Source organism: Nylanderia fulva, unplaced genomic scaffold, assembly GCF_048542155.1.
Source record: "Nylanderia fulva isolate GAGA-0341 unplaced genomic scaffold, ASM4854215v1 Scaffold3, whole genome shotgun sequence".
Taxonomy (NCBI): domain Eukaryota; kingdom Metazoa; phylum Arthropoda; class Insecta; order Hymenoptera; family Formicidae; genus Nylanderia; species Nylanderia fulva.
This window is the reverse complement of record NW_028190368.1, coordinates 4,764,489-4,791,748: the sequence shown is the minus strand read 5'-3', so window position 1 is coordinate 4,791,748 and position 27,260 is coordinate 4,764,489. Positions and strand designations below refer to the sequence as shown.

General features: G+C 27.6%; 3 protein-coding genes and 1 long non-coding RNA gene across 4 annotated transcripts; 1 reads left to right on the top strand and 3 right to left on the bottom strand.

Annotated features, from left to right (window-relative positions):
• Positions 1-3,499: 3,499 nt before the first annotated feature.
• Positions 3,500-13,785, bottom strand: LOC114931285 (odorant receptor 10-like). The gene is made up of 6 exons (XM_029303289.2): positions 13,540-13,785; positions 12,755-13,164; positions 12,134-12,233; positions 4,517-4,618; positions 3,871-4,029; positions 3,500-3,556 (listed from the first exon to the last, which is right to left on the bottom strand). Exons 1-6 carry the CDS (start codon positions 13,624-13,626, stop codon positions 3,500-3,502), a joined length of 915 nt encoding a protein of 304 aa, XP_029159122.2. The 5' UTR covers positions 13,627-13,785.
• Positions 13,786-16,993: 3,208 nt separating this feature from the next.
• Positions 16,994-21,064, bottom strand: LOC114929320 (odorant receptor 30a-like). Its single transcript, XM_029300852.2, has 6 exons — positions 20,650-21,064; positions 18,775-19,181; positions 17,765-17,864; positions 17,508-17,609; positions 17,230-17,382; positions 16,994-17,146 (listed from the first exon to the last, which is right to left on the bottom strand). Exons 1-6 carry the CDS (start codon positions 20,947-20,949, stop codon positions 17,090-17,092), a joined length of 1,119 nt encoding a protein of 372 aa, XP_029156685.2. The 5' UTR covers positions 20,950-21,064; the 3' UTR covers positions 16,994-17,089.
• Positions 21,065-21,730: 666 nt separating this feature from the next.
• On the top strand, positions 21,731-25,338 carry LOC146722573 (uncharacterized). Its single transcript, XR_014925080.1, has 2 exons — positions 21,731-22,068; positions 24,925-25,338. It is a non-coding gene; the product is annotated as an uncharacterized LOC146722573 (long non-coding RNA).
• On the bottom strand, positions 22,346-25,063 carry LOC114929318 (odorant receptor 10). Its single transcript, XM_029300838.2, has 5 exons — positions 24,831-25,063; positions 24,534-24,633; positions 24,336-24,437; positions 23,957-24,115; positions 22,346-23,110 (listed from the first exon to the last, which is right to left on the bottom strand). The coding sequence occupies exons 1-5, from the start codon at positions 24,995-24,997 to the stop codon at positions 23,054-23,056; spliced, it is 585 nt and encodes a 194-aa protein (XP_029156671.2). The 5' UTR covers positions 24,998-25,063; the 3' UTR covers positions 22,346-23,053.
• Positions 25,339-27,260: the final 1,922 nt, after the last annotated feature.

The window sequence follows — 27,260 nt, the reverse complement described above, 5'->3', positions numbered from 1 at the left end:
TTATAAGCAAAATAAAACACACACGCATACATGCACGCAAACACAACAGCTGCACACAAACTTTAATAAATAATAAATTATGAAGTGCATAATTAGTCTTGGTAGAAATTTCAACTAAAACATTTGCATGATTGTCTTTCTCACTTCACTTCAGTAGCTACCACGACATTCTAATAGACATCACCTGCAAAATTGTCACGTTTTATTCTCAGTTTGCAAATGAGAATAATTTCAACAGTACCGCATGGTGAAGTGTGAGACCAATCAAAAGTCTAGTCAAATTTAGACCTGTGTTTGGTCAATTTTATAGTAAACGCCGAACGCCTTTTATATAGACGCAAGAGTGATTTTGATGTAGATTTTTCAAGTTTTTAGACGTTTTAGAAGTTTTAAAAAGTTTGGGCATGGCAAACTTGCGTGAGGCTGACAAATGTTGTGGCACTGGTAAAACAATTTCTATATAAATGTTATCTTTTTTTGTTTCATAAATTTTATACATGTATCTGCTGATTGCAAATTTTAAATTTGATTTTGTGCACAAAAGTACTGAGGTAAGATAATCGAGAAATGTATATTTTACGAGATATTTTATAGTTTATGTAAGATTATATTAATATAAATACTCCTGTCCACGTCAATATTAGGACAAACATACACACATAGCAATAAATATTACGAAGAAGAAGCTTATTTTTTTTTATATTCGGATGCGGCGGAAATATGACGGGGATGGGTTCTTTGTTTCTTTATTTTAAAATGTGTAAATGATAAATATATACTACAAAAAAGAATAATACCCATAAAAAAATTTACCTTTTTAAAAAAAGGTAAAAAAAAGGCGACAAGTTTACGCGCTTATTTAAAAAAGTGTTATACAAAAAACAGTGTTTTTAAATTACTATAAAAAACTGCTCTAAAAATAATGTCATTTGAATTTTATACAATATTTTTTTTGTACAAAATGGTTAAATATTTCTAAAAAAAATAATGATATCAAAAAATTGCGACAAATAAAAATCTTTATACTATAAAATCTTTTATTATTATTATTTTATTAAATAATTTTTTCATAGAAATATTTTACAAACAACAATTAATTAAACATATGGCTCATATATTGTAACGCAGCAAATTATATAAAAAGATCAAATGTGACGAGCGATTTATGATTGACAATAATATCTTATTTGAATTAAAGAGTATGATATAAAATAAAAAATATATATTTTATTTGATATTATTGTCAACCATATAATCACTCGTCACATTTGGTCTTTAGAAATATTTTAACTAAAAAAAATAGAAAAATTTTTGTTAAAAAAACTTGGCGCTGCTAAATTGCATAATATGTCAATAATGTTAAGGTACTTTGTATATACATTTGAATGCTTACACCAAACTTAAAATAGCATTAAACAATCATTCAAATATTTAATATATATCGCCTATGTTTTTAATTATTTACAATTTTAATTATGGCAAAATAAATGATCGAAAAATAACTATTAAAAATTATTAGCATATATATAGAAGAATATTAATGATAAATATCATTACCTGTAATTGTCTTCTCTTCATTGTGCATAGAATTGGATTGATAATACCTTCCAATCCAGCTGATACATTAGCCATATTAATCATTAATATGTTGACATCCCTATTTTTATTCTGGTAAGCCTGTATACATACTCCTGTCCACGTCAATATTATCACAAACATACACACATAGTAATAAATATTACGAAGAAGAAGCTTATTTTTTTTCATATTCGAATGCGGCGGTCACGTGTTTATAATGGTCCCGCATACTTGGATGAAGTAAAGCATCTGTTGAAACTTCACATGAATAAATGCCATCGTGCCATCGATATTTGTTGTATAGAATATTCTCAGTAACTATCAAACATTAAACAGCGTATTACAAAAATATAAGAAGAGCACCTGGGTGCAAAATGGTGCAATTTTTAATAGCGTATTAATTATTTGTCAGCTAGCGTTTGATCTTTCATGATAGTTATACTGATATCTTTGTTTTGCATTTTGCATGTATACATTAACATTGATATTCACACTGTCGCACTGTACGTAAAAGTAGCAAATATAGTAATATAATGTGCGAAGAAAGGAGTTTTTTTTTTCACTAACCGGATTTGGCAGCCACGTGTTGGCAAAGGTTCCGACTCGGAGTATATAAAGCAACTGTTCGAACTTCAGGTGATAGAATACTATATCGTGGCATCAGTTTTTGTTGTATAGAATTCTGGGTAATTACAAGGCATAAACCGTATAAAAATATTAAAGAAATATCGAGGAAAAAGAAATGGGAGTTGGAAGCTAAACGCTGCGCAATCAATAGCGCATTATTTATTTATTCGGCTAGAACTTGATCCCTCATGGTAATTACTAGGTTTTTACTCTCGTGATCGTGGAAAATAAAGGTGAATACGTGCAATATATAGCACGTATCAATCTCTCGATAATTTCAATAAATATCTACAAATTGTTGTTGGTTCGCTTTTTGCTCGTACTACTCTGTAATTTTTATAATTTTAAAATAATATACCTAAATCGCTATTTTATTTATTGTTTCGTTTGATTACAGACTTGAAGCACTATTTGAATGTAGAACTGTGAAAAATAGTAAATTGTTTCATTCATAATTTATTGTTCACGTAGCATCAACTCTGAAAGATGTAGTATATGAAAGATTGAAAATAGATAAAATGGTTTTATAATGATATAAATTAAAATAATTTCAGAAAATCGAAATAAAGGAAAATATCTAAAACCGTAGGAGTGAAATGATCTGCGTTCTTCAATGGTATGGGTGTCATTAGATATATTCTATAGTAGAACAAAAGTTATAATATATAAAAACGTAGATATTTGAGAATCGCCAGACAGAATTTAAAAAAAAAGGTAAAAATCTTCTCTCGACGTACTGACAAATATTATTTATTCAATCACAACGTTTCGACCCTTCTTTGAGTCCTTATCAAGTGATTTGTAAAAATAAAAATAAAATTATAATTTTAAGATGTCAAGAACGAACATAGTGTCGGTTTGACAACACGTCAAGACTCTTAGACGAGTTATTGGAGACTGGTTGGAAAAGTTATAATGACTGTAATTCGATTGATGCATGAAGATCAAGAGTTTCAGAGCAAATACGAAAAAAATTGTAATAAAATTCTAATAAAAAATTTCAACTACCATACTAAAAGTGTAGAACAAAATATATTTTCTGACTATATTACATTTAAACAATTTGATTGTGAGGTTAATGTGTTACACAAGTATTAGTATGTTAATAATAATTATAATTTTATTTCAATTAATTTTTATTATATAAAATAATAATATAATATGTTTAGAATATATAATATGTTTAGAATAATATAAATTTAAGATTTAATCATAATATATATATATATATATATATTTTTTTGTTAAATTTAATGTTTTTATATTTTTCACAAAATAGTGCTTAGATCACTGTTTATTCAGGAATTGCAGCTCTTATTGTCATGAAATAAGATGAAATCGTTTTTATAAACTGTAAAAATAAAACACTTATATTTTATTTTATAAAATACATATAATAAGCAAAAAATTAAATTTAATTTTTTAAATAATAATTGTGCATTATTTTTATTATACAGAAAAATAATTGAAAATTATATTTTACATTTTTCTTTCTTTCTCTCGTATTTTTTTCTGTAAAAATGCGAACATTCAATTGTGTATGATGAATAAATATTTTAACATATTTATTTAAACAAATATATTATTAAGAAATATATGTGTTAGTAATAAAAATTTTGACATGTTAAAAAATATTTAATTATATAATATAATAAATGATCTTACATTAGCATAATATTGTATTGACAGCACTGGAAACATACCGCCCATAGATATCAAAAGTGGTTTTTTGCTTCTTTGTATAAGGATAGATATATTAGTGATTGTTTTATGCGATTTTTCGAACCAGGGTATACTATATGCAGACCAAGCAATTTGTTGACTCTAAAATATATTGTGGAGATAAGTAAATAATGCAATATAGAGATGTAAAGTCTATAGTCTATACAATTTGTACACATTATTATATTAGATATACATATATCTTAAAAACTGTTAATTTTAATTCTTATATAAAATATTTAATATTAATGCACTCTATTATATTTTTTGTAGCATACTTTAAAAGTAATAAAAAATGGAATGTATGTTAATAAAGAAAAGTGTTTAACTATTGCAACGTACAAACAACGATAGTCAATTTGTGTTATTTTCTATTATAGTAAAGAGAAAGCTTAAAAAATGTATTACAAATAAAGCCGGGTCTGCAATAGGTATAGTAAGCTCTAAGTTTTAAGAAATTGATTAATTACAGTCGATTATTTCCCTCATTCTTGACTGTGATTGGTGAATTTCTTAAAGCTTAGAACTTACTACGCCTGTTGCAGATCTAGCCTAAACCTTTTATTTCTTAATAACAATAATAACTTACAACTTCAGCTAAATCATCTGCTGGCCAAGCTGTAATATAAAGTCTCTCACATCCGCCCACCACCATGCAGATAAATTGTGCCGTTCCAACCAGAGGTTGTTTCTAAATTAGATACAATATATGATTATTTAAATGTATTTCTTTTTTATTATTTTAAAATAAAATTTTATGTTTTAAATGTGTGTTCATCAATCACTAAATCAAAAGTTGCAAAAGTTATAAAACAACAAATGCATGCAGAACATAATTTTTATTTAGATTTTTATGTTAATGGGTTCAAAATGTTCCAAAACATCGTACTATGTGGTTTTTTTTATTGACTCACGCACCCACTCACGCACTTACACACAGGGCCGGTTCTAGCGGAGGGCAAACGCGTGCCCCGCACGTGGGCGGCCGATTTAGAGGGGCGGCCGAAAGGCCGCCCTCGGAGTCTTAATGTTTTACAAAAATTGAAAACAAAATCACAATTTGTAAAACAATAATAATGTGTAAAAATAATCAATAGAATATAGTATAAATTCCAATAAAAATATATACATTAATTATAATAAGAGCATTCTCTCTCATCAATTTGCCTCTCTCTCTCTCTAATCAATAATATATATAAAGTCTCCAGCAGAGTCTATATTACTGATTACTGGGCAAGCGATTATGTTTTGTTTAATGCAGTGATGCCGAGAATTCCCCGACAGCGGAGATGCCAAATTGTAACAGCAAACAGCAGAACAGCACGCTTGGCGTATGTGCTAATCTGCTCCACGACATACATAAAAGCGCGAGCTTCTGCTGTTTGCGTCTGCAATTTGACATTTCTATCGGGCGAGATATTATATTTATACAGTGGAAGCAAAAAGTAGTGAATAGTGAATATCGATACAACATAAAGCAAAAGTAAGTAATGATAAATTAAAAATTTTGTTTTCCAAATCAACGCAATATTTATAATTTTTATAAATATTTATAATTTTGTTATTATTAGAATGGCAGATAGAAAAGCCAAGAGACAATCTGGAGCGTTTTACAAAAAGAAGCGAGCAAAAAAAGCAAACGAACAGCAGCAATTAAAAGGAGCTCTAGAAAAATTTCTTGAATCTGATCAAGAAAATTCTTCATCAGTTTTATTATTTGAAAATCCCGAAAATGTTCCAATAACAGCTGATGTTGATTTTCCTGTTCCTCAAACTGAAAACACAGTACCAGATACGGATGTCGATGGAAAAATGGATACTGACGTAGAAGCATCTTCAGAAAAGGATGAAATTCAAGATCAAGTAAAATACGAAGTTCTTGGAAATGAAGATGATTCCATATCTATGTTAGATTTAAATGACCCAGGTACTTGGCCTAATATCATACCAAACAAATGTATCGAAACATTAGTAGAAATAGGGCCTGTTCATATAGATAATAATTATAAATTTCCTGTAGATGAAAAAACTGGTAGAAAGTTTAATATTTTATATTTTAACAAAATTATGGAAAACGGAGAAAAAGTTAAAAGAAATTGGCTTGTTTATTCTATAAAATTAAACCGTGTTTTCTGTTTTCCTTGTAAGTTATTTAGCAGAGAAAACATAAAAATAATTAATGATGGATATTCTGATTGGCGGCATTGTTCTGAATATTTCAATAAACATGAAACTAGTATTCAACATATTCAATGTGTAAAGAAGTGGTGTGAATTAAAATTACGACTAGATAAAAAATGCACAATTGACAAGGTAGAAAAAAATTTATTTGACATTGAAAAGGAGCGCTGGAGAGCTATAATTAAAAGAATGATTGCAATTGTACAATTTTTAGCTGGTCAATGTCTGGCTTTTAGAGGAACAAATTCGCAAGTATACGAACGAAATAATGGTAATTTTTTAAAGGCTGTTGAGATGATTGCTAAATTCGATTCTGTTATGTTAGATCACTTAAATAATGTTAAAAAGTCAAAAGAACTTAAAACTCATATGCCACATTACTTAGGAAATCATTTCCAAAACGAAATAGTACACTTATTAGCTGGAGGTATTAAAAAAGAAATAATGCGGATTGTGCAATCTTCTAAATATTTTTCTATTATACTTGACTGTACACCAGATGTTAGCCATACCGAACAAATTACATTTATTGTAAGGTGTGTAAATATAAATATGTCAAATAAAGAAGTTGACATACACGAGTTTTTTTTGGATTTTTATCCTGTCACAGATACTACTGGTGAAGGATTGTATAACTTCCTATTAGAAAAATTATCAAATTATGAGTTAGATGTTCAAAATATTAGAGGACAAGGTTACGACAACGGATCCAATATGAGAGGTAAAAATATTGGCCTTCAAAAGCGCATCTTAGACATCAATCCAAGAGCACTCTTTGTTCCTTGTAATGCTCATACTTTGAATTTGGTCGTAAGTGATGCAGCAAATAGTAGCGGGGAAATATTTGATTTTTTTGAAATTATTCAGGAAGTATATAACTTTTTTTCTGCTTCCACATATCGATGGGATCTTTTAAAGAAACACATTACAAATTTAACACTCAAAAGTCTTAGTGAGACAAGATGGGAAAGCAGAATTAAAGCTATAAGACCATTACGCCTTAATCTAAAGAACATCATTGACAGTTTAACTGAATTAACGAATGATCCAACTCGAGACGTAAAAACAAAAAATATGGCTCATTCATTGGCACAAAAGATATCTTCTTTCAAATTTATATGTTCTATAATTATTTGGCACAATTTGCTTTCAAAAATAGATATTGTTAGTAAAATGCTTCAAAACCCAAAAATAAGCTTAGCCGAATGTGTTCATGCTTTACAAAATCTCAAAAATTACATTATTAAAAAAAGAAACGATGAATATTTTAATACGTTCATTAGTAATGCCGTTACAGAAGCTGAAAAAATTAACGTACAACCAGAATTTCCTATAATTCGCCATATAAAAAAGCCACGTCAATTTTTCAACGAAAGCAAAGCTGATTCGGTTGTAGATCCTAAACAACGCTTTAAAATACATTTTTATTTTCTCATTTTAGATCACATAAGCAATTCTCTTGATCAAAGGTTTGAATTAATAAATGAATGTGAATCTCTGTTTAGCTTTTTATATGATTTCAAAAAAATGGATAATGACGCCTTAATGAAATCATGTATGGATTTGGATGTAAAATTCCAATCAAATGAAAATAATGTGTTAAAAAGGGATTTTGATGGTATTCAGTTATATCATGAAATAATGTCGTACCGGGAAATTTTTCCTGACGCATCGTTATCGAACAATCCCTTTCAAGTTTTACAAAGAATCGTAGATGCTGATTTGTTATCTTGTTTCCCAAATCTTACTATTGCATTGAGAATTTTTTTAACACTGCCAGTTTCCGTTGCGTCTGGCGAAAGAAGTTTCTCGAAACTTAAAATAATTAAAAATTATCTCCGATCTACGATGTCCCAGGAAAAACTAAGCAGTCTTGCACTTATTTCTATAGAACATGAAATATCAGAAAGTATAGACTTGTCAAAAATAATAGACGAATTTGCGTCTCTAAAAGCCAGAAGAGTTAATTTAAAAACGTTACAGTAATTTTGTTATTTACTTTTAGAATGTTTTAAAAGATATGTATCATTAACAATTTGTTTGTCATTTCCTTTATAAATAATAATTAAAATAAAATACACAATACATATTTTACAAATGAAATTATTCATTTATTCTATATAGTACGAATATTTTTGAATTGTCCCAAATTTTTACGGAATAAAGGGGCGGCGAAAAATGGGTCTGCACAGGGGCGGCCAAGCACCCAGGACCGGCACTGCAATTAAACTATCGAACTGTATATTGAACTTACCTACAAACTAACATTGACATTAATTTCGACTATATATTATATAGTATATTGAAAATATTTTTTACGACCAGATTGGCGAATAAATATTTAATACTCATCACCCGTTTTAATTTGGTTCTTATCAGTGTAATTTAAATTAAAAACCGTCACTATATTAATCCCATGAAATTCTTGTCAGTTATATATGAAAACTATTATTTTTTATACTGGCCTAATAAATATTTAATAATCACCACAACGCTTTGACATGGGTTTTCCCCTTATCAAGTTTACTTACAACTGTGAAACATATTAATGCGAACAAAACTTCTTTTCAGTTGACTCAGATATAAAATATATGTTTACTTATCTATCGATAATAATAGATCTTAAAAGAAGAAATTTGTTTGTGTGTGGTATTCATGCTTAATAATAATTCATAAGACAAAAATGGGTGGCAAAAAATAAAGTGCAGTATGAACATGATAACATGTTTAACGATATCAATAATACAGGTATATATATAATTCGCAAATTACTTTCTTCTTTAATTATTTCTTGATGTTTTTGGATACACGTTTTTAAAATCAATTTTCCTGTTTATTGTGCAGTTTCCTGTGCCATCATTTCCATCCTTGCAGAGAATACCATAAGACCATTGCCTCCATGAAATCCCCTTGTACAAATCCCGGTTGGTAAAATGGCGAATAACGTTGCATACTAAAGAATACATCTAGTTGGAGGAGTTTCGGTAGGAAAGTACCTGGACCATGCGGATTCATTGGAAGATTTTATATCGCCACGACAAAGGACCACAGGAAAAAGTGATTGCTGCCATGATTAGATATTCCAACCAAAGGCGTAAAACCCGAGTAACGGTTATATATTTCTGTATAATATGCCTCTCATGCAAACTCGGAATTTTGAGAAGGTTTTTGAGCTTTGCTAAAAGCTCCTATATGCCATTGGAATATCGAGAACACAAATTTAATTATAACAATTAAAAAAAAAATTACTTTTTATTTTAATTTTGGCCATATGTCACATTTATTTTTCGACAATCTGTTATGTTAGATCACTTAAATAATGTTAAAAAGTCAAAAGAACTTAAAACTCATATGCCACATTACTTAGGAAATCATTTCCAAAACGAAATAATACACTTATTAGCTGGAGGTATTAAAAAAGAAATAATGCGGATTGTGCAATCTTCTAAATATTTTTCTATTATACTTGACTGTACACCAGATGTTAGCCATACCGAACAAATTACATTTATTGTAAGGTGTGTAAATATAAATATGTCAAATAAAGAAGTTGACATACACGAGTTTTTTTTGGATTTTTATCCTGTCACAGATACTACTGGTGAAGGATTGTATAACTTCCTATTAGAAAAATTATCAAATTATGAGTTAGATGTTCAAAATATTAGAGGACAAGGTTACGACAACGGATCCAATATGAGAGGTAAAAATATTGGCCTTCAAAAGCGCATCTTAGACATCAATCCAAGAGCACTCTTTGTTCCTTGTAATGCTCATACTTTGAATTTGGTCGTAAGTGATGCAGCAAATAGTAGCGGGGAAATATTTGATTTTTTTGAAATTATTCAGGAAGTATATAACTTTTTTTCTGCTTCCACATATCGATGGGATCTTTTAAAGAAACACATTACAAATTTAACACTTAAAAGTCTTAGTGAGACAAGATGGGAAAGCAGAATTAAAGCTATAAGACCATTACGCCTTAATCTAAAGAACATCATTGACAGTTTAACTGAATTAACGAATGATCCAACTCGAGACGTAAAAACAAAAAATATGGCTCATTCATTGGCACAAAAGATATCTTCTTTCAAATTTATATGTTCTATAATTATTTGGCACGATTTGCTTTCAAAAATAGATATTGTTAGTAAAATGCTTCAAAACCCAAAAATAAGCTTAGCCGAATGTGTTCATGCTTTACAAAATCTCAAAAATTACATTATTAAAAAAAGAAACGATGAATATTTTAATACGTTCATTAGTAATGCCGTTACAAAAGCTGAAAAAATTAACGTACAACCAGAATTTCCTATAATTCGCCATATAAAAAAGCCACGTCAATTTTTCAACGAAAGCAAAGCTGATTCGGTTGTAGATCCTAAACAACGCTTTAAAATACATTTTTATTTTCTCATTTTAGATCACATAAGCAATTCTCTTGATCAAAGGTTTGAATTAATAAATGAATGTGAATCTCTGTTTAGCTTTTTATATGATTTCAAAAAAATGGATAATGACGCCTTAATGAAATCATGTATGGATTTGGATGTAAAATTCCAATCAAATGAAAATAATGTGTTAAAAAGGGATTTTGATGGTATTCAGTTATATCATGAAATAATGTCGTACCGGGAAATTTTTCCTGACGCATCGTTATCGAACAATCCCTTTCAAGTTTTACAAAGAATCGTAGATGCTGATTTGTTATCTTGTTTCCCAAATCTTACTATTGCATTGAGAATTTTTTTAACACTGCCAGTTTCCGTTGCGTCTGGCGAAAGAAGTTTCTCGAAACTTAAAATAATTAAAAATTATCTCCGATCTACGATGTCCCAGGAAAAACTAAGCAGTCTTGCACTTATTTCTATAGAACATGAAATATCAGAAAGTATAGACTTGTCAAAAATAATAGACGAATTTGCGTCTCTAAAAGCCAGAAGAGTTAATTTAAAAACGTTACAGTAATTTTGTTATTTACTTTTAGAATGTTTTAAAAGATATGTATCATTAACAATTTGTTTGTCATTTCCTTTATAAATAATAATTAAAATAAAATACACAATACATATTTTACAAATGAAATTATTCATTTATTCTATATAGTACGAATATTTTTGAATTGTCCCAAATTTTTACGGAATAAAGGGGCGGCGAAAAATGGGTCTGCACAGGGGCGGCCAAGCACCCAGGACCGGCACTGACTTACACATTTATTGATCAATTTTTACGAAATTAATACCAAAACTTTGCAAATTTTTTGGGGATGGCTACTATGTGGTTTTTTTTAGTTTTGCATTCTCATCCACGCACCTACGTATCCACCCATGCATTTACACATTTATTGATCAATTTTTACGAAATCTATACAAAAATTTTGCTAATTTTTCGGGGATGGCTATTATATGGTTTTTAATTTAACTTTTATACCCCCATCAACGCACTCACCCACACTTACGTTAGAACAAAAAGATGATTTCTGAAAAATTGTGTGTTGTATTTTATAAAATATAGTAAAATATAAGATATAATAATAGCGGGTTAGCGGTGGGCACATTAAACGTAAATAAAAAATATCTGGTTATATAATATATAAGTAACATTTAAAAAAGGATATAATTAATTTTAATAATAATTAAATACTAAAAAAAAATAAAATTGTTTTGTATATATTAATCAAATAAAGATTTAAAAGTTAAAACACATAAAATTGTGTAGAAACTAATATAACAAAAAATATTAATAAGATAAAAAATGTTTTAATAAATATTTAAGTTTATGCGAAACGCGGCGTGAAATAAAATATCCAGGATGAATAATATGATAATATATTATACATTTTTTAAATTATTTGAAAAGTGTTTTTGGTGAAAAGCTAGTGTATGATAAAGTGAAAAAGAAAAGAAGAAAAGAACAATAATAAAAATATTGTAAGTTTTTTCTAATTAAATTTTATTTCTGTAATAATTGAATTTTTTGAGAACAGAAGCAAAATATTTAAATAAGCAATAGTATAATTACTTACATAAAGTAAAGGAAAAGCTCCACAAATTACAGCGCAGGCCATTGTAATATTTGATTTGCAAATTAAATATCGAACTGTATATTGAACTTCACCTACAAAACTAACATTGACATTAATTTCGACTATATATATATATATATATATATATATATGAATAAATAATTTTTACGACCAATATTGGTTAATAAATATTTAATAATCATCACAACGTTTTGACTATTTTGGTTCTTATCAAGTGTATTTAAAATTAAAAACCGTAAATATATTATGCAAATGAAACTTCTTGTCAGTTAATATATAAAACATATTATTTTTATACTGGCTAATAAATATTTAATAATCACCACAACGCTTTGACTATGGGTTTTCCCTTATCAAGTGTACTTAAAAACTGTGAACATATTATGCGAATAAAACTTCTTGTCAGTTGACCAATATAAAAATAATAATATGTTTTATTATAAGATAATAATTAGATAATTTAAAGAAAAATTTGTTATGTGTGTGTAATTCATGCTTAATAGATAATTCATAATGACATGATAAAGTGCAGTATGACATGATAAAAGTTTAACGATATAAATATATGTATTTATATATTCGAAAAAATTAATTTCTTACTTTATTATTTCTTGATGTTTTTGGATACACGTTTTTAAATCATTTTCATGTGTTATTTGTTGCAGTTCCTGTGCCAGCATTTCCAGCCTTGCAGAAGAATACCAGAAGAACATTGCAATCATGAAATCCACCGTGATACAAAATCCCGTTTGTAAAATGGCGAATACTTGCATAACGTAAAGAATACATCTAGTGTAAGGAGTTTCGGTAGAAAACGGATACCATGCGGATTCCATTGGAAGATTTATCGACAAGAACAAAGGACCACAGGAAAAAGTGATTGCTGCCATGATATAAGATATTCCAACAAAGGCGTAAAATCCCGAGTAACGGTTTATATATTTCTGTATAATATGCCTCTCATGCAACTCGGAATGTTTGAAGAAGTTTTTTAGCTTTGCTAAAAGCTCCTATATGCATATGGAATATCGAGAAACATTTTAATTATAACAATTAAAAAAAAATTATTTTTTATTTTAATTTTGCCATATGTCACATTATTTTTCGAAACAATAATTTATTAGTAAAATCTCGGATTTTATTCGTATAAAAATGTACATATAAAAATATACATATACACATTTTCTTAATGCTATAATTTTATTATTATTGTTAACTTTTTAAATGTGCTGTGTCATATATCTATATTATATTATATTATATTCTTTACAAGATCAGTAATTTGTCTTACTTAACATAGCAAATCTGTTTTCATAACATACTTATGTGATTTTAATATTGTGTACAGAGTCTTATTAATATTATAGGGTAACAGAGAATCAAACCTGTAATTGCGATCTTCCTATTCTACACAGGATCAAATTGAACAGTACTTCCATCAGTGCTGTTAATTCAGACAGTGACTTCATCATTGGAATAATATTGTTTCTAGAATACCATGCACCAAGAATCAACGGTGGAAACGAGCTCAATACATTCAAAATTGCCAAAGTCCAACCGAGATCTCGAATGAAGATTTCTCGCTTTCCGGCTGTGGATTCAGGCGGCCAGGTGCTTGTGAACGTTCCGCAAATTTCAAGTACGCGAAGTATCTGATGCATACGGATTAGCACCACCATCTCAGATTACTGAGAATGATTCCTTGTATATGCGGATATATATTTACACCGATCTATAGTATATATTCTAATTATTCGGATATACACGTATCTTCTCTATTCTGAATGAAATACTATACATTATTGCTGTAGTAAGCGATACTAACATAAATCGATGCTCCATTATTCATTCCATACAATGTGCTCCATTATTTATTGCACGCAAGGTGATTAAGAAGAAATTACTTAAAGTTTTACAAATGATAGAGGAAGTGAAATATGATACAAATGGAAGTGAGGAAATTACAAAGCTTCTAAACGTAGCTGATAGCTTCTAAACGTAGGTAATTTAGCTTTCGTCAAATCTATATTTGATAGTTCTAACGGTCACGCACTATATTGTTTCGCAGATACTCTGCTATTTAACAAAACTTATAATTTGCTTAAGTTGTTTTGAGAGGCATATCCGACGTATTAATGAAACATATCAGTGAAAATGTAAAATGTGCACGATATACAGGGTGAGTCATCTAAGACAGGTCACCGGAATAACTCTCGTAGTTTTTGAGATAGGAAAAAATGCTCAAAGGTAAAGTTGCATGGTATCGAAGGGGATATCTTGTGAGAGTGAACATTTTTTCTTAGGTAGAGATGTTTAGAAGATTTGAAGATCATATTTATTTTTTTACTTTTTACTTATTTTTATTCTTTTAAAAGGGAACACCTTATCCATTTTTTATATATTGATTTCTCGCAATATTTTATACAAAAAGTTAGGGTAGGACGAAAAAGTGAATAGTTTACGAGATATATTTTGCTTTAATTTAACGTAATATTGCATAAATTGTGAAGTATTCATTTTTGATAATTGTGCCTTAATACTTTTTTGCACAAAATAATGAAAAAAATCAACTAAGGTGTAGATTGTTATATAAAAAAATAGATTTTTTTCCCATTTGGTAATTCTGAATAAAAAAATATTAACAAACGTAGATTCTGTCATAACTTCCGTAGTTCCGTAGATCTTTGAGAAATTAATAAATTGTAGCTCCAAGAAATAATCAAATTTATGAATTTTAAAACATAAAATATATAGAAACTAATTTTTTAAAATACCGATAAAATTAATGATATTAGTAATATTACTGCTTTCGAATCAACATTTTGAAAATTACACTTGATAAAGACCCGTACCTGAGGGTCGAAACGTAGTGTTGTAATAATTTGTACTAGCCAGTTAAATCGAAATATTAATAAATTTGTATAATTTTTAAAAATTTTCTATATTTGCTCTCTATTTTTTTAAGTGCTGCGTGAATTGCTATTGATTATTTGATTAAGTTCTATTATAATAAAGCTGACATAATACAGGATATGCAAAATTTCGTTTATAGATAAACGTATGTTTATCTATGTAAGTATAGACAAATATGATCATACTTTCTGTAAAAAAAAATATTTTTCTACAGCAAAATTTTCGAAAATATACATATAAGGAATATATATTATTTTTTACAAAAAGTAACACTAACGGTAACGCGTTACTTTTACAGAGTAATGTTCCCAACTCTGTATATACATATATTGATGGGATTAATAAAACAAGAAAGATTTGAATAGCAGATTAAACTTTATTTAATACAAGAGACAAAACGCGTGCGTGGGATACGACGGTTCATGCACGAGTGAGACCAGTCAGCTCACTTTTTGGCGGAAGAATACGAGGATACGTGTTCTGGATCTGGTTATTCGGGAATAATCGATTATTTTTGTCGTTTTCATCGAGTAAAGTCGTGAGACATAAACGGAAATATATAGAAACATTCGGGCCTTTATTTCTCTCACTCATACTCTCTCTCTCTCTCTCTCTCTCTCTCTCACTCTCACTCGTGTTTATATTCGTTCGACGTACACGATAATACAGCCTGACAATACTGAATCACGAATAAATATACTTATTTTAGATAATAATCCTTAAGGTTCGCCAGTAATAATTAATAAAAATCTTTTCTCAATAGTAAAAGTCGACCAAACTGGCAATCATTTATTATAAATAATTAGTTAAAATACAACGTTTCGGCTGTCATTGCAGCCCTTTTCAAGTAAATATATAAAAAGTTACATAAAAATAATTATAATTTTCTCCGGTGATCTTGCATCAAGAAAAACAAACAAGAAAAAGAGAAATTGCAGAAATGTTTTATATAAAAAAACAAAGTAAAAGCATTAATTTACAGAAAGATACGGAAAATTTTAGTGGGATTTATGATCGTGTTCTTGACGCTATTTAAATTATTTTTATTTTTACCTATTTATTTATTTATTTGACTTTGTTATGAGATTTTAGATTGCAAAAGACACATTAGTTTTGTCTCGATTTTCTTAACGCGTAATGACTAAGATTCTTGCTAACTGTTAACATCTATTTATTTCTTGCTTACTTCTGTCAATTCTACATTGTTCATTAAAACAATGTGAATATTGTCGGTGGTATGCTGTGAATTTGATTTACTGTATTAATTTATTATGCATTTACGTTTGGTATGTAACATATTTTTGTATATGAATTTATAATTATTTGTTGCGATGAAATGTATTAAAATTATAATTATTTTTATGTAACTTTTTATAGATTTACTTGAAAAGGGTTGCAATGACAGCCGAAACGTTGTATTTTAACTAATTATTTATAATAAATGATTGCCAGTTTGGTCGACTTTTATCCATTAAGGAAAAATTTTTATACTTATTTTACATATATATATATATATATATATATATATATATATAGGGACAAATTAAATCCTAACCGTTGTAATTAAATTTTAACCGGTAACCGACTCAGATGTTGCGTGTCTTCGTTGTTGTTATTCGAGAGCTCGATATTTGTGTTAGCGCGGTGCGAAAGATCGGAGCATTGTATTGACATGCCTCTCGCACGTGATAGCAGAATGGAAAAAGATTTACGACTCAACCGAGAACGAAAGGAGAAAAGGCCAAAGCGTGCGAAAAAGGCGAAACAGAGCTTAAAACGAGTCACCGAGACAAGACGCAAAGCAGACGTCGGAAGAGATATTCCGGGCGCGCGAGTTAGAAAACGAGCATTGTATTAATTATCTGAATTATATTTCTTTTTGCATTTTTTCATACAAAGATTCAAACAAATTTATATACCTTCCTAATATCGGTCACATATATTAAAATTCCGACATATATACAATAAACATATACCCACACATATATGCATTAAAGAGTAGTGAGCTATATATATGTAGAGTTAGATATCCATCATACTTTTCATTGCCGTAAAATAAGAAAACGCCTTTGTTATAAACTGCAAGAAATTATAGAAGTTAATTATTTATTTGTTTACATGTATGTAATGATTTTTACGTGCAAATGATAAATTTCTCTTACGTTTCCAAAATATTCTACAGAGAGAACGGGAAGAAAACTTGCCATTGATATTGTAAGAGGTTTTTGACTTCTCAGTATTATGAACAAAATATCATTCACAGTTTCTGGTGTTATATAGTCTTTCATCGAAACTCTGTTTGCTAATTTTCCGCTCTAAAATTTTTGCAAAATAATTTAATTTGATAACTACATATATTATTTTTTTAACATCTTTTTATTTTTTTATAATTTTTTTATTTTTTATCAGAATAATCAGATATATTTAATAAAACATTTACCATGTCGCTTAAATCATTAGCTGACCAGGCGCTGATGTAAAATCTTTCGCACGCACAAAGAAATGTAAATATAAATTGACCTTTTACAGCCAAAGGTTGATTCTTTAAAATCAAATAATTTTTAATGTTTTAAAGTATGTAATATTAATTTTTTATTTTTAAGTGTTTATTTTAAAAATGTAATTCAAATAACAAAGACATTAATAAATATAGATAAACGCGCTTTAAATAAAAATATTTTAAATTAATAAACTTACAATAATTAGTGGAAACAGGCTACAAACTACAGCTGTGCCCATGGTAACATTGAGTTTCAGAATTAAATATTGTACTGTAGTTTGAGTCAGTTCGACAAATCTAATATTTCAACAATAAATGAAAATATACAAATATAATTTACGTAATTACATAAAAATTATTATATTGTATTAAATATGTAAGGCTATCGACAACTTTTCGGATTTACTCTATAATTATTACGTTTTAACGATGGTGTGTACATTGTCATGGAGAAGCAGTCATTACGGTCGGGTTGTGTCACATTTTCCATCTTTCGCGACGAACTCAACCATCTCAAAATGCTGTAGAAATTTGCATTGATTATCAGATCGTGCGGACAAGTTCTCGATTTCGCACAATTTCTCTAATTTTGACAAAAACGATCAATGTGCGGCAATCAACAACATACTCGTTGTCGCATCCTCCATATATTCGTTAGATATTTGGCCCCTTGTAACTTCTTTTTATTTCCAAAAAGAAAAGGTTTAAAGAATAATGTTTTTCGAAATGGTACGAGAAATCGCGAAATCGATTTATAAAAGATATTTTACATGCTACAGCAAAAATATTTCTAGAGAGCGTTAAAGATATAGCAGAAACGCTGGAATTGCTGTGTAAAGTGATAATAAGGAATTTTCGAATGAGTAAAGGCAAATTGTAGATAAATGAATGATGGCAAATTGTAAATAAAGTATGCTCTGCATGTTTTATAGGGTAAGTCTGAAAGATTTTCGATAGCCTCATGTATACGTATAAAATAGTTTATTCTTTTTATTAGGAATTAATAGATATGTAATATCTATTTTTAAGTTAGGACTGCTTCTCTATAAATATTTTTATCAATGTAAACGCACATACAAATGAATAGTACTGAAGTATGTTAACATTATATAACGTTGAAACATATAATGTTAAATTTACGTTAAATACAGTAAAATATAAATATTATTTCATAAATTATTAATATTAAAGTAAATACGCTACTCACTTGATGATATCTTGATGCTCTTTAATACATGCGCGTATAAAATTTTTGCTTTTTGTACTTTCCAAATTATGTTGTAATATTTCTAGTCTAGCGGTGGAATACCAGAAAAACATGGCGATAGAGATATCAGTACTCAAGCCGTAAATGGCACATTCCGATCCGGCAACAATTTGCGAAACATAGATTAAAAATGTTCTAAATGGTGTATCCAAAAAGGGATACCACACGTCAACAGGAAAACGCTCTTTTGTGATAAAGGGACGAACAAAGATGATCAATCCAGAAGTCAAGAAGAAAAAAGCATTCGCTACCAATGTGAACGTATAACGATTCATATGTTTCTGTAGAATATTTAAGTCATTCTTATCGGTTGTCTGTATAAAGTTTTCAATTTTCTCTAATAGATACTGTAAATGATTTAAAACAAACACGTGTATATATTCTTTTGCACAAATTAATAAATAAAATTAAAGATATAATTTATTCCATTTATCAAAAATATTTTAAATATTTTTCTTGTGTTAGAAATATAAAAATATGTCGTAGGAAAAAGAATATATATATATATATATATATATATATATATATATATATCTATATATATATATGTATATGTATATATAAATAAATAAACGAACGTATTTAAAATACATATATTTTAATTTGAATTAGGAAATAATAAAAATCACTTTGTGATTATTTATGTGTCATTATAAAAGTGCACTCAGATATTCAAGTATTATTTTATATATATATATATATATATATATATTATAAAATAAATTATTAGAATTTCTTAATTACTGCTTTTTTGAGTTTATTTTAATTTTTCTTATTTTTTTGTACTAAAATTATGATAAGGCCTGCTATGATTCGATGGAATCAAAAACTTGTAATTTAATTTTTAGAGTAATAATGATTTCGGAATAATCTTGAGAGAAAACTTTGAGACATTTTTTCATATTATTAAATTGCTTACTTAAGTATAATGCAATTTCTTTCTTTTTTCCAGAAATATTTTTTCATACCTCAAAAAATGACAGATTTATCAAAATATTTCTAATATAATAGAATATCCTGTATTTCTAAAGCGTTTTTGTAAATAGATTTCACTGAGGCAAACAGTATAATATAAAATAACAATTATTAATGACTGTTTTAAAAAAGTACTTTAAAATAATAACTAATAAATTCATTAAAATAATTGATAAAATAATTATTTATATATATATATAAGAAAAAGTGATAATTAAATATATTAAACTGGAATACACATGTATTATAATAAATTAGACTACACAAGCGCATTTCGCGCGCGCCTTTGGTGTTTCTTCTATATTATTTATTTTATAACTGTCAAATTGTTAATCCTTGCAATGACAGTTTCTTGATGCTATGAATATGACTATAATTTTAATTCGTTGAATTTAAATTTATGTATAATTATGCATAATTTTAATTTCTGAATTTTTGTTATGTTCCAGACAACACAATCGCGCGTTTCGCAAACGTTGATGTTATTATTCTTATTTTTTATTTTATAATTGTTAAACTGTTAACCTTCATGATGACAGTTGCTTGATGTTATTAATATAACACACAATGTTAATCAAGACAATCAATTAGCATCGCGGAAAAGAAGCAACAATATTTGCGATAATCGACTTTGCATGTCTTTTTTTAGAGAGAAATACAATAAATTTTACACATATTAAAACATTAGTTCTTTAGAAGATAAATTATATAAAAATTTTGTTAATGTAAAAACTTATTTATTATTTTCAAAAAATTGTAGCATATATTTTTTAATTATTGCATTTTATAACACATTTTTATTTTTTCAGATTTGATTTATAATAACAGTAGCTATCATACCTGAAGTTCATCTCTTTGAATGTAGCATATTATAAGATTTAATGCTCCATCAGTAACGCAAGCAGCTATTAAAATAGTTTTCAGTGCCGTAATGACGTCATTTGGATTTTCATAAACGAAAAGTATTTCGCCGATTAATTGAAATATCAGATTGCTAAAGGTGAGACACCAAAAAATATTTCGAAAAATATTGTAAAATCTTCCGTATTGCGATATCGGTTTTGGTGATGTAGTGGATAAAACTCCTAATAGGTCAAGAAGCCCAAGCAGTTGTTGAGGTTTCAAGCGAAAACGTACCATTTTCGCGTGCAGTTAATTCTTGAATACAATCCAAGCTATGTGTTCGACCTGCTATTATCGTTAAACATTCAATATACATGCAAATTTAAAAATAATAAGTTTATTGGAACGCAATTGAAAGTATAAAGGATTCAAGATTATTATATGTTATAAATAATTAATGTATAGATAGGAGTTCAGTAGTTTAGCACATTTTGTTTTTTTTTCTAGAAGATACAAAGCTACCTATAAGATAATTGTAAGATTAAATTGCAGCTCCAAGAAACAATCAGATTTATGAATTTTAAAGCACGAAATCGATAGAAACTAATTTTTTTAAAATTGTCTTTATTTTTTCTCTATTTTCTTTAAGCGCTGTGTGAACTGTTATATTGATTATTGATTAAGTTTAATATGCTGAAGTTATAATATAGGGTATACAAAATTTCGTTTATAGATAAAGTACAGACGGACATTATCACATCTCCATTAAAAAGATTTCTTTTTCTTTAACAAAATTTACAGAAATATTTATATTAGAAATATATATTAGGGTAGACTGGGACTAGTTGAGCTATGGGGCAAGTAGGTCAATGGCTGTTATTCAGAAACAAAGATGCGTACAGGAACGAGCTTGCACGTGCAAGAGCGTTTTATAACGATGATATCGCGCACCGAGTGTGTGCATTGTCATGGAAAAGCAGTCATATATGATTGTGCTACAGTCTCGGTCTTTCGCGATAAACCACCTTAAGACGCAATAGAAATCTGCATTGACTGTCTAATCGTGCGGACATGTTTTCGATTTCGCACAATTTTTCTGATTTTGACAAAAATGATCAACGTGCGGCAATCAACATGCTCGTTGTCGTATCCACTATACTACATACTATATTCGTCAAACAAAAAGGGTTTAAGGGATAATGGTTTTCGAAATGGGACAAGAAATCGTGAGACCGATTTATAAAGGATATTTTACATGTTACAGCAAAAATATTTTTAGAGAGCGTTAAATAAATGTATGATAGAAATGCTGGGATTGCTGCGTGTAAAATAACAATACGGAACTTTCGAATGGGTGAAGGCAAATTTGTAGATAAATGGATAGTGGCAAATTATAAACAAAGTATGCTCTATAAGGTAAGTGTAAAACATTTTCGATAGTCTCACGTATACGTATATATGCAATAAAGTTATTATTTTTATTAGGAATTAATAGATATGTAATAACTATTTTTAAATTAAGAGTGCTTTTCTATAAATATTTCTGTCAGTGTATACACACACAAGTGTATAGTACTAAAGTGTGTTAACATTATATAACGTATTTAAACATATAATGTTAAAATTTACGTTAAATACAATAAAATAGAAATATTATTTCATAAATTATTAACATTAAAGTAAAAACGCTATTTACTTGATAATATCTTGATGCTCTTTAATACATGCACGTATAAAATTTTTGCTTTTTGTTTTTTCCAAATTATGTTGCAATACTTCTAATAACGTATAACTATTCACATGTTTCTGTCGAATATTTAAGTCATTCTTATTGGCAGTCTTTAGATAGATTTCAATTTTCGCTAAGAGATACTGTAAATATTTTTAAAAAGATACGTGTATATATATTATAACTTTATTTAAGATTATCAAAAAACACAATATTAAATCAATTCGGAATTAACTTACAGTTTCTTGATAATAAAATTCATTGTCTTGATAATAAAATTCTGTCACCAGCTTTATTATTATTCTTATTTTTTATTTTATAATTGTTAAACTGTTAACTTTCACAATGACAGTTGCTTGATGCTATTAATATAACACATAATGTTAATCAAGACAATCAATCAGCATCGTGGCATAAAACACATTTTTTATAAAACAAATCTTTATACATCCACACAATCACATAGGTAGAACTTTTCTTTTTACAATAATTAAATTAATATTATTTTAATAATTGCTTGTGCTATTTTATCAATAATGATTTGATTATATTATTTTACAATCTAGCATTAAACAAAACTATTTTAAACAAAGTTGCTATTTATATTGCGCATGAATTATTAAACAGATATTATAAGGAAGATATCACATAGTTAAATCGCATTCTTTGATGTTAATCACCAATTATTGCTCTCATTGTTGTGAAATAAGATAACATCGTCACGAGATACTATAAAAAAGCAAATTATAATTTTTTATTTTTTTTATCTCCGCGATTATTATTCAAAGTAATTATATTTATATATATATGTATAGTATATATATTATTACATCGTTTTATATGAAATGTCCAAATTTGCAATGTAAACTTTTTAAAGTTTTTTTTTTAATAAAAAAGTTTTTATATTTGTACATGTTTTATATATTATTTTAAAGCTTAAAATTTGTCTTTTTATATTTTATTTTATTCTTTTTTAATTGATTTCAAATGTATTTTTATGATGATGAATATAAACAAATGTGTGATTTTCGCGTACTTTTTTGTATGAGTTGAGAAGTGGCCATAATGTTTCAGCAGCTGCTCGAAACATTAATGCCGTATTCGGTGAAAACTCTATCAACAAACACACTAGTATAAAAACTTAAAATCTGAAAATAAAAGCCTCACAAATGATCGTGACGGATATATTAAATTTTAAAAAATGCGCATTTCCGATTCAGTGATTTCAAACCAATATTTTTCTGGTCTACATTTTTTTAGGGGGGTCAGAGAGGATTGTCATCGGAATTACAAATCTCGAATTGGAATGATTTTTTAAATAAGTCTTTTGGCAGAGTACCAACCAAAATTCGTGTTCCGTGCACAATTATTTAATTCCAACGAAAAATCAATTTTTGTTGAAATCGACACATCACTATCTGCATACGCCTTTAAAGTTTTTAAATTTTGAGGTATATAATAAATATTTTTATTGAAAAAAAAAACTTTACATACATAGCTTATATTGCAAAATTGGACATTTCATATGGAACAATTAGTATTAGGTAAAAAAAGAACTTAAAATATGATACATACCTTAGCGAAATATTCAAGGGATAATGTTGGGAGAAAACCTCTTATGCTGATTTTGAGTGATATTTGACTTCTTTGAATCATAAAATGTATATCCTTAGTATTATATTGTGAGTTTCCAACCCATGGTATATTATATATTTCTATTGCAACTTGCTTACTCTGGAATATAATAGTATCATTAATAAGTATATAATAATTTTATTAATTTTTCATTATTTTAATAAATAATTATTAATTTTGTTTTTTTGCCAAAATAATTATAATAACTTTTATATTCATGTTACATATACGCCCCAAGTATGTTATTTATAATTTATAATTAATTTACTAAAGAAAGAAAGAAAGAAAAAAAGAAAGATGTTTAATTTTTGTTAATTACGTTTTCCTTTAAATCATCTGCTGTCCAGGCAGTAACATATAATCTTTGATATCCGCAGATCACCATAAAAATGAATTGAGATGATACCCATAATGGTTGTTTCTATTATTAAATAATAAAATTAGATTAGAATATGAAAATATCGACGTAAATGATGAATAAAAAATAATTAAAAGTCAAAAAGAGAATATAACATACACAAATAATTGGAAAAGCACCAAAAATAATAATTGATGCCATCACAATGTTGGTTTTGTAAAGACTATATTGCACAGTATAGTTTGTTTTATTCACGAATCTAATTACGAAAAATAAATTATTATTTTATTACATACTATTTATTATGCTAAAATATATTAAAATATTTTAATAAATTAAGTATATTATTAAATTTACAATGGTCAAAGATATATAAAAAAATCTACAAATTTTATTAGATTTTTTAGATTTTTTTACAATTACTTAAAGAAATATTTTAGATTTTTAATTACTTACTTGATTATTTTCTGATGGTCCTTAATACATAAAATTATCTGTCTTTTATTCTTCGCATTTTGAATTTTTAAACATAACATCTCTAATCTTGCAGATGAATACATAAAAAACATGGCAAATGTAAAGTTCACAATGAAATTAAAACCAGCTTTTATGATAATGTGCATGTGTAAGATGTAGAGGATATATATCACAGTCGGTGATTCAGTAAGAAATGGATACCATACTTCAAGAGGAAACTTCGTCGAAAGAAAAATAGGACCGCAAGAGAAAGCGATAATGACTAAGCAGTGGCATATTAGAACAAATGTGAAAAAGTAGAAATAACGCTCCACATATTTTTGTAGAATAGCTCTTTCATTGTCGTTAGAAGTGCGAAAAAAATCCTTTACTTCGTTTAGAAGATTCTAAAAATTAACAAATTGGCTTTATTAATAAATTGGAAAATATTTTCAATTCTGTAATATAAATAATGACAAAGCTAAACAATATAATTTTTTGTTTGAAATATTTGTAAATGTCTCTCTCTCTGAATGTTAATAATAATTAAAGCACTGACAGTTCATCAGATTTTATTTATCGTATATCTTGATCAATTTTATTTACGCATTTAAATATCACTGATAATATAATGTGACGTTGAATGCATTATGCAAGTACATCACTATACACGAAAAATACTTTGTTCCACGACAATTTACGAGAATAATAGTTAATGCAATGCAATGTAGAATACCTGTATATCCGTGCTTTTCAATTTGAATATGATAAGATTGAGTAGCGACTCTATCCCAGCGAAAAATTGCGACAAACTCTTCATCATTGTTGTTACATCGTCCCATTTATAAAATACATTACACATCAATGATATTTCTATAACAGTTATGTTGAAGACGCTAAAACTCCACTCAATTTGTTGCAGAATAAAAATTAATTTTCCTTCAGGATCATTCGGCCACGTATTCGCTATAATATTGCTTATTTGTATAAAACGAAATATTTGATGAATCGTCGGACGTAACTGTGCCATCATTCGAAGATATTAAAACGCAAAGATCAAAAGTGTTTGAAAGTCTTCCTGGCGTAGAAAGGTGAAATTATAGATGAAATGAATGAAATTGTAAATTAATTGCTCCATTAGGAAGACTATTTCTTATCGTGACCATGTTTTACGTTCCATAGTGGCAATTAATAAATTATTCCAGCAAACATAATTTCGCCTTAATGATTTAAACGTAAAAATGAGTATTAATTGCAAAAGACATTAAAGAGACATTATTTGAAGATTAAATAGATAATTTAATACTTCAAAGAAATCCAATAAACATATACAAAATTGCTACTTTGAAATGTTATTGCTAGAAGATAAAAAATGTATATGTTTACATGTGAAACTATTAACAAAAAAGTCATCATTTTTAGCAAAGTGGCTATCTCGATATTTTTCATAGAACGCTTATCAAGCCTCGTTAAGTATTATAATTTTATTATAATTTGTATATTTACATTTTAAAGGCTATACAAAATTATTTAGCCATGTTTTTTGATACTTAAAATTGTTATTTGATGCGTCTTCGTACTTATAAATTATGAATGAGAAACATATACCCCACATATGTCACAAATATATGGATTTAATACCTTTTATTAGCTACAAATAATTTTTTCTATTCTAGCATTGTACTGTAAACATTAATAGGCTCTTAATATTCATTATGGACATTATGTACATTATGGAAATTGGGCGAATTAAAATATGTAATACATAGTGAAAATATAGAATTAAAATTATGTATATAATAGAAATTCGAGAATTAGAATTAGAAATTAAGTACATATATAATGGAAATTCAAAAATTAAAATTATGTGCATAATATAAATTCGGCGAATCAAAATTAAGTACACAATAGAAATTCGGCGAATTAAAATTATGTATATATCCAAAACAACATATTAATACGTTTATTACTAATAGCAAGTTTTCAATATAATAAATGTAATAAAATAAAAAAAATAATGCGTGCTATATATATAATTAATAATATATATATATATATATATATAAAATATAAAGTATATAAAATATACAATTATATAATATTATATATAGAATAATAATATATGTATACATATAGAATATAAAATATATTAATTATGCCCATATATGAGATGTGTATTTTTGTGCTCTGTAATATTAATTATTATATATTATATTAATATTTTTATAATACTGATATGTAACTGAAGATAAGAGAACAAAGCAATTTCACCGACTGTGTGGAAAAGTGTGACCGCATGCAGTTTCTCACACTCTCTGAAGTAAATGCAGGTAGCGATACTTAACGAGGCTTGGTAAATAGTCTTATGATAAATAACGGCATAGTTTTAGAATCTTCCCTGTCATCACTTTTTTAGTATATCAGCTAATT

What these genes read in the sequence shown, in the direction of transcription:
- LOC114931285 (XM_029303289.2), bottom strand. Translation starts at nt 13,626, where the DNA reads ATGATGAAGTCACTGTCTGAATTAACAGCACTGATGGAAGTACTGTTC. An exon ending in TAGGAAGATCGCAATTACAG is followed by an intron (nt 13,165 to 13,539) that starts GTTTGATTCTCT and finishes ATATGCATATAG; the next exon opens with GAGCTTTTAGCAAAGCTAAA. An exon ending in CAGATGATTTAGCTGAAGTT is followed by an intron (nt 4,030 to 4,516) that starts GTAAGTTATTAT and finishes AATATATTTTAG; the next exon opens with AGTCAACAAATTGCTTGGTC.
- LOC114929320 (XM_029300852.2), bottom strand. Translation starts at nt 20,949, where the DNA reads ATGGTACGTTTTCGCTTGAAACCTCAACAACTGCTTGGGCTTCTTGAC. An exon ending in GAGCATCAAGATATCATCAA is followed by an intron (nt 17,865 to 18,774) that starts GTGAGTAGCGTA and finishes TTGAAATATTAG; the next exon opens with ATTTGTCGAACTGACTCAAA. An exon ending in GCCTGTTTCCACTAATTATT is followed by an intron (nt 17,610 to 17,764) that starts GTAAGTTTATTA and finishes TTGATTTTAAAG; the next exon opens with AATCAACCTTTGGCTGTAAA.
- LOC114929318 (XM_029300838.2), bottom strand. Translation starts at nt 24,997, where the DNA reads ATGCACATTATCATAAAAGCTGGTTTTAATTTCATTGTGAACTTTACA. An exon ending in GACCATCAGAAAATAATCAA is followed by an intron (nt 24,634 to 24,830) that starts GTAAGTAATTAA and finishes TTTCGTAATTAG; the next exon opens with ATTCGTGAATAAAACAAACT. An exon ending in GTGCTTTTCCAATTATTTGT is followed by an intron (nt 24,438 to 24,533) that starts GTATGTTATATT and finishes ATTTAATAATAG; the next exon opens with AAACAACCATTATGGGTATC.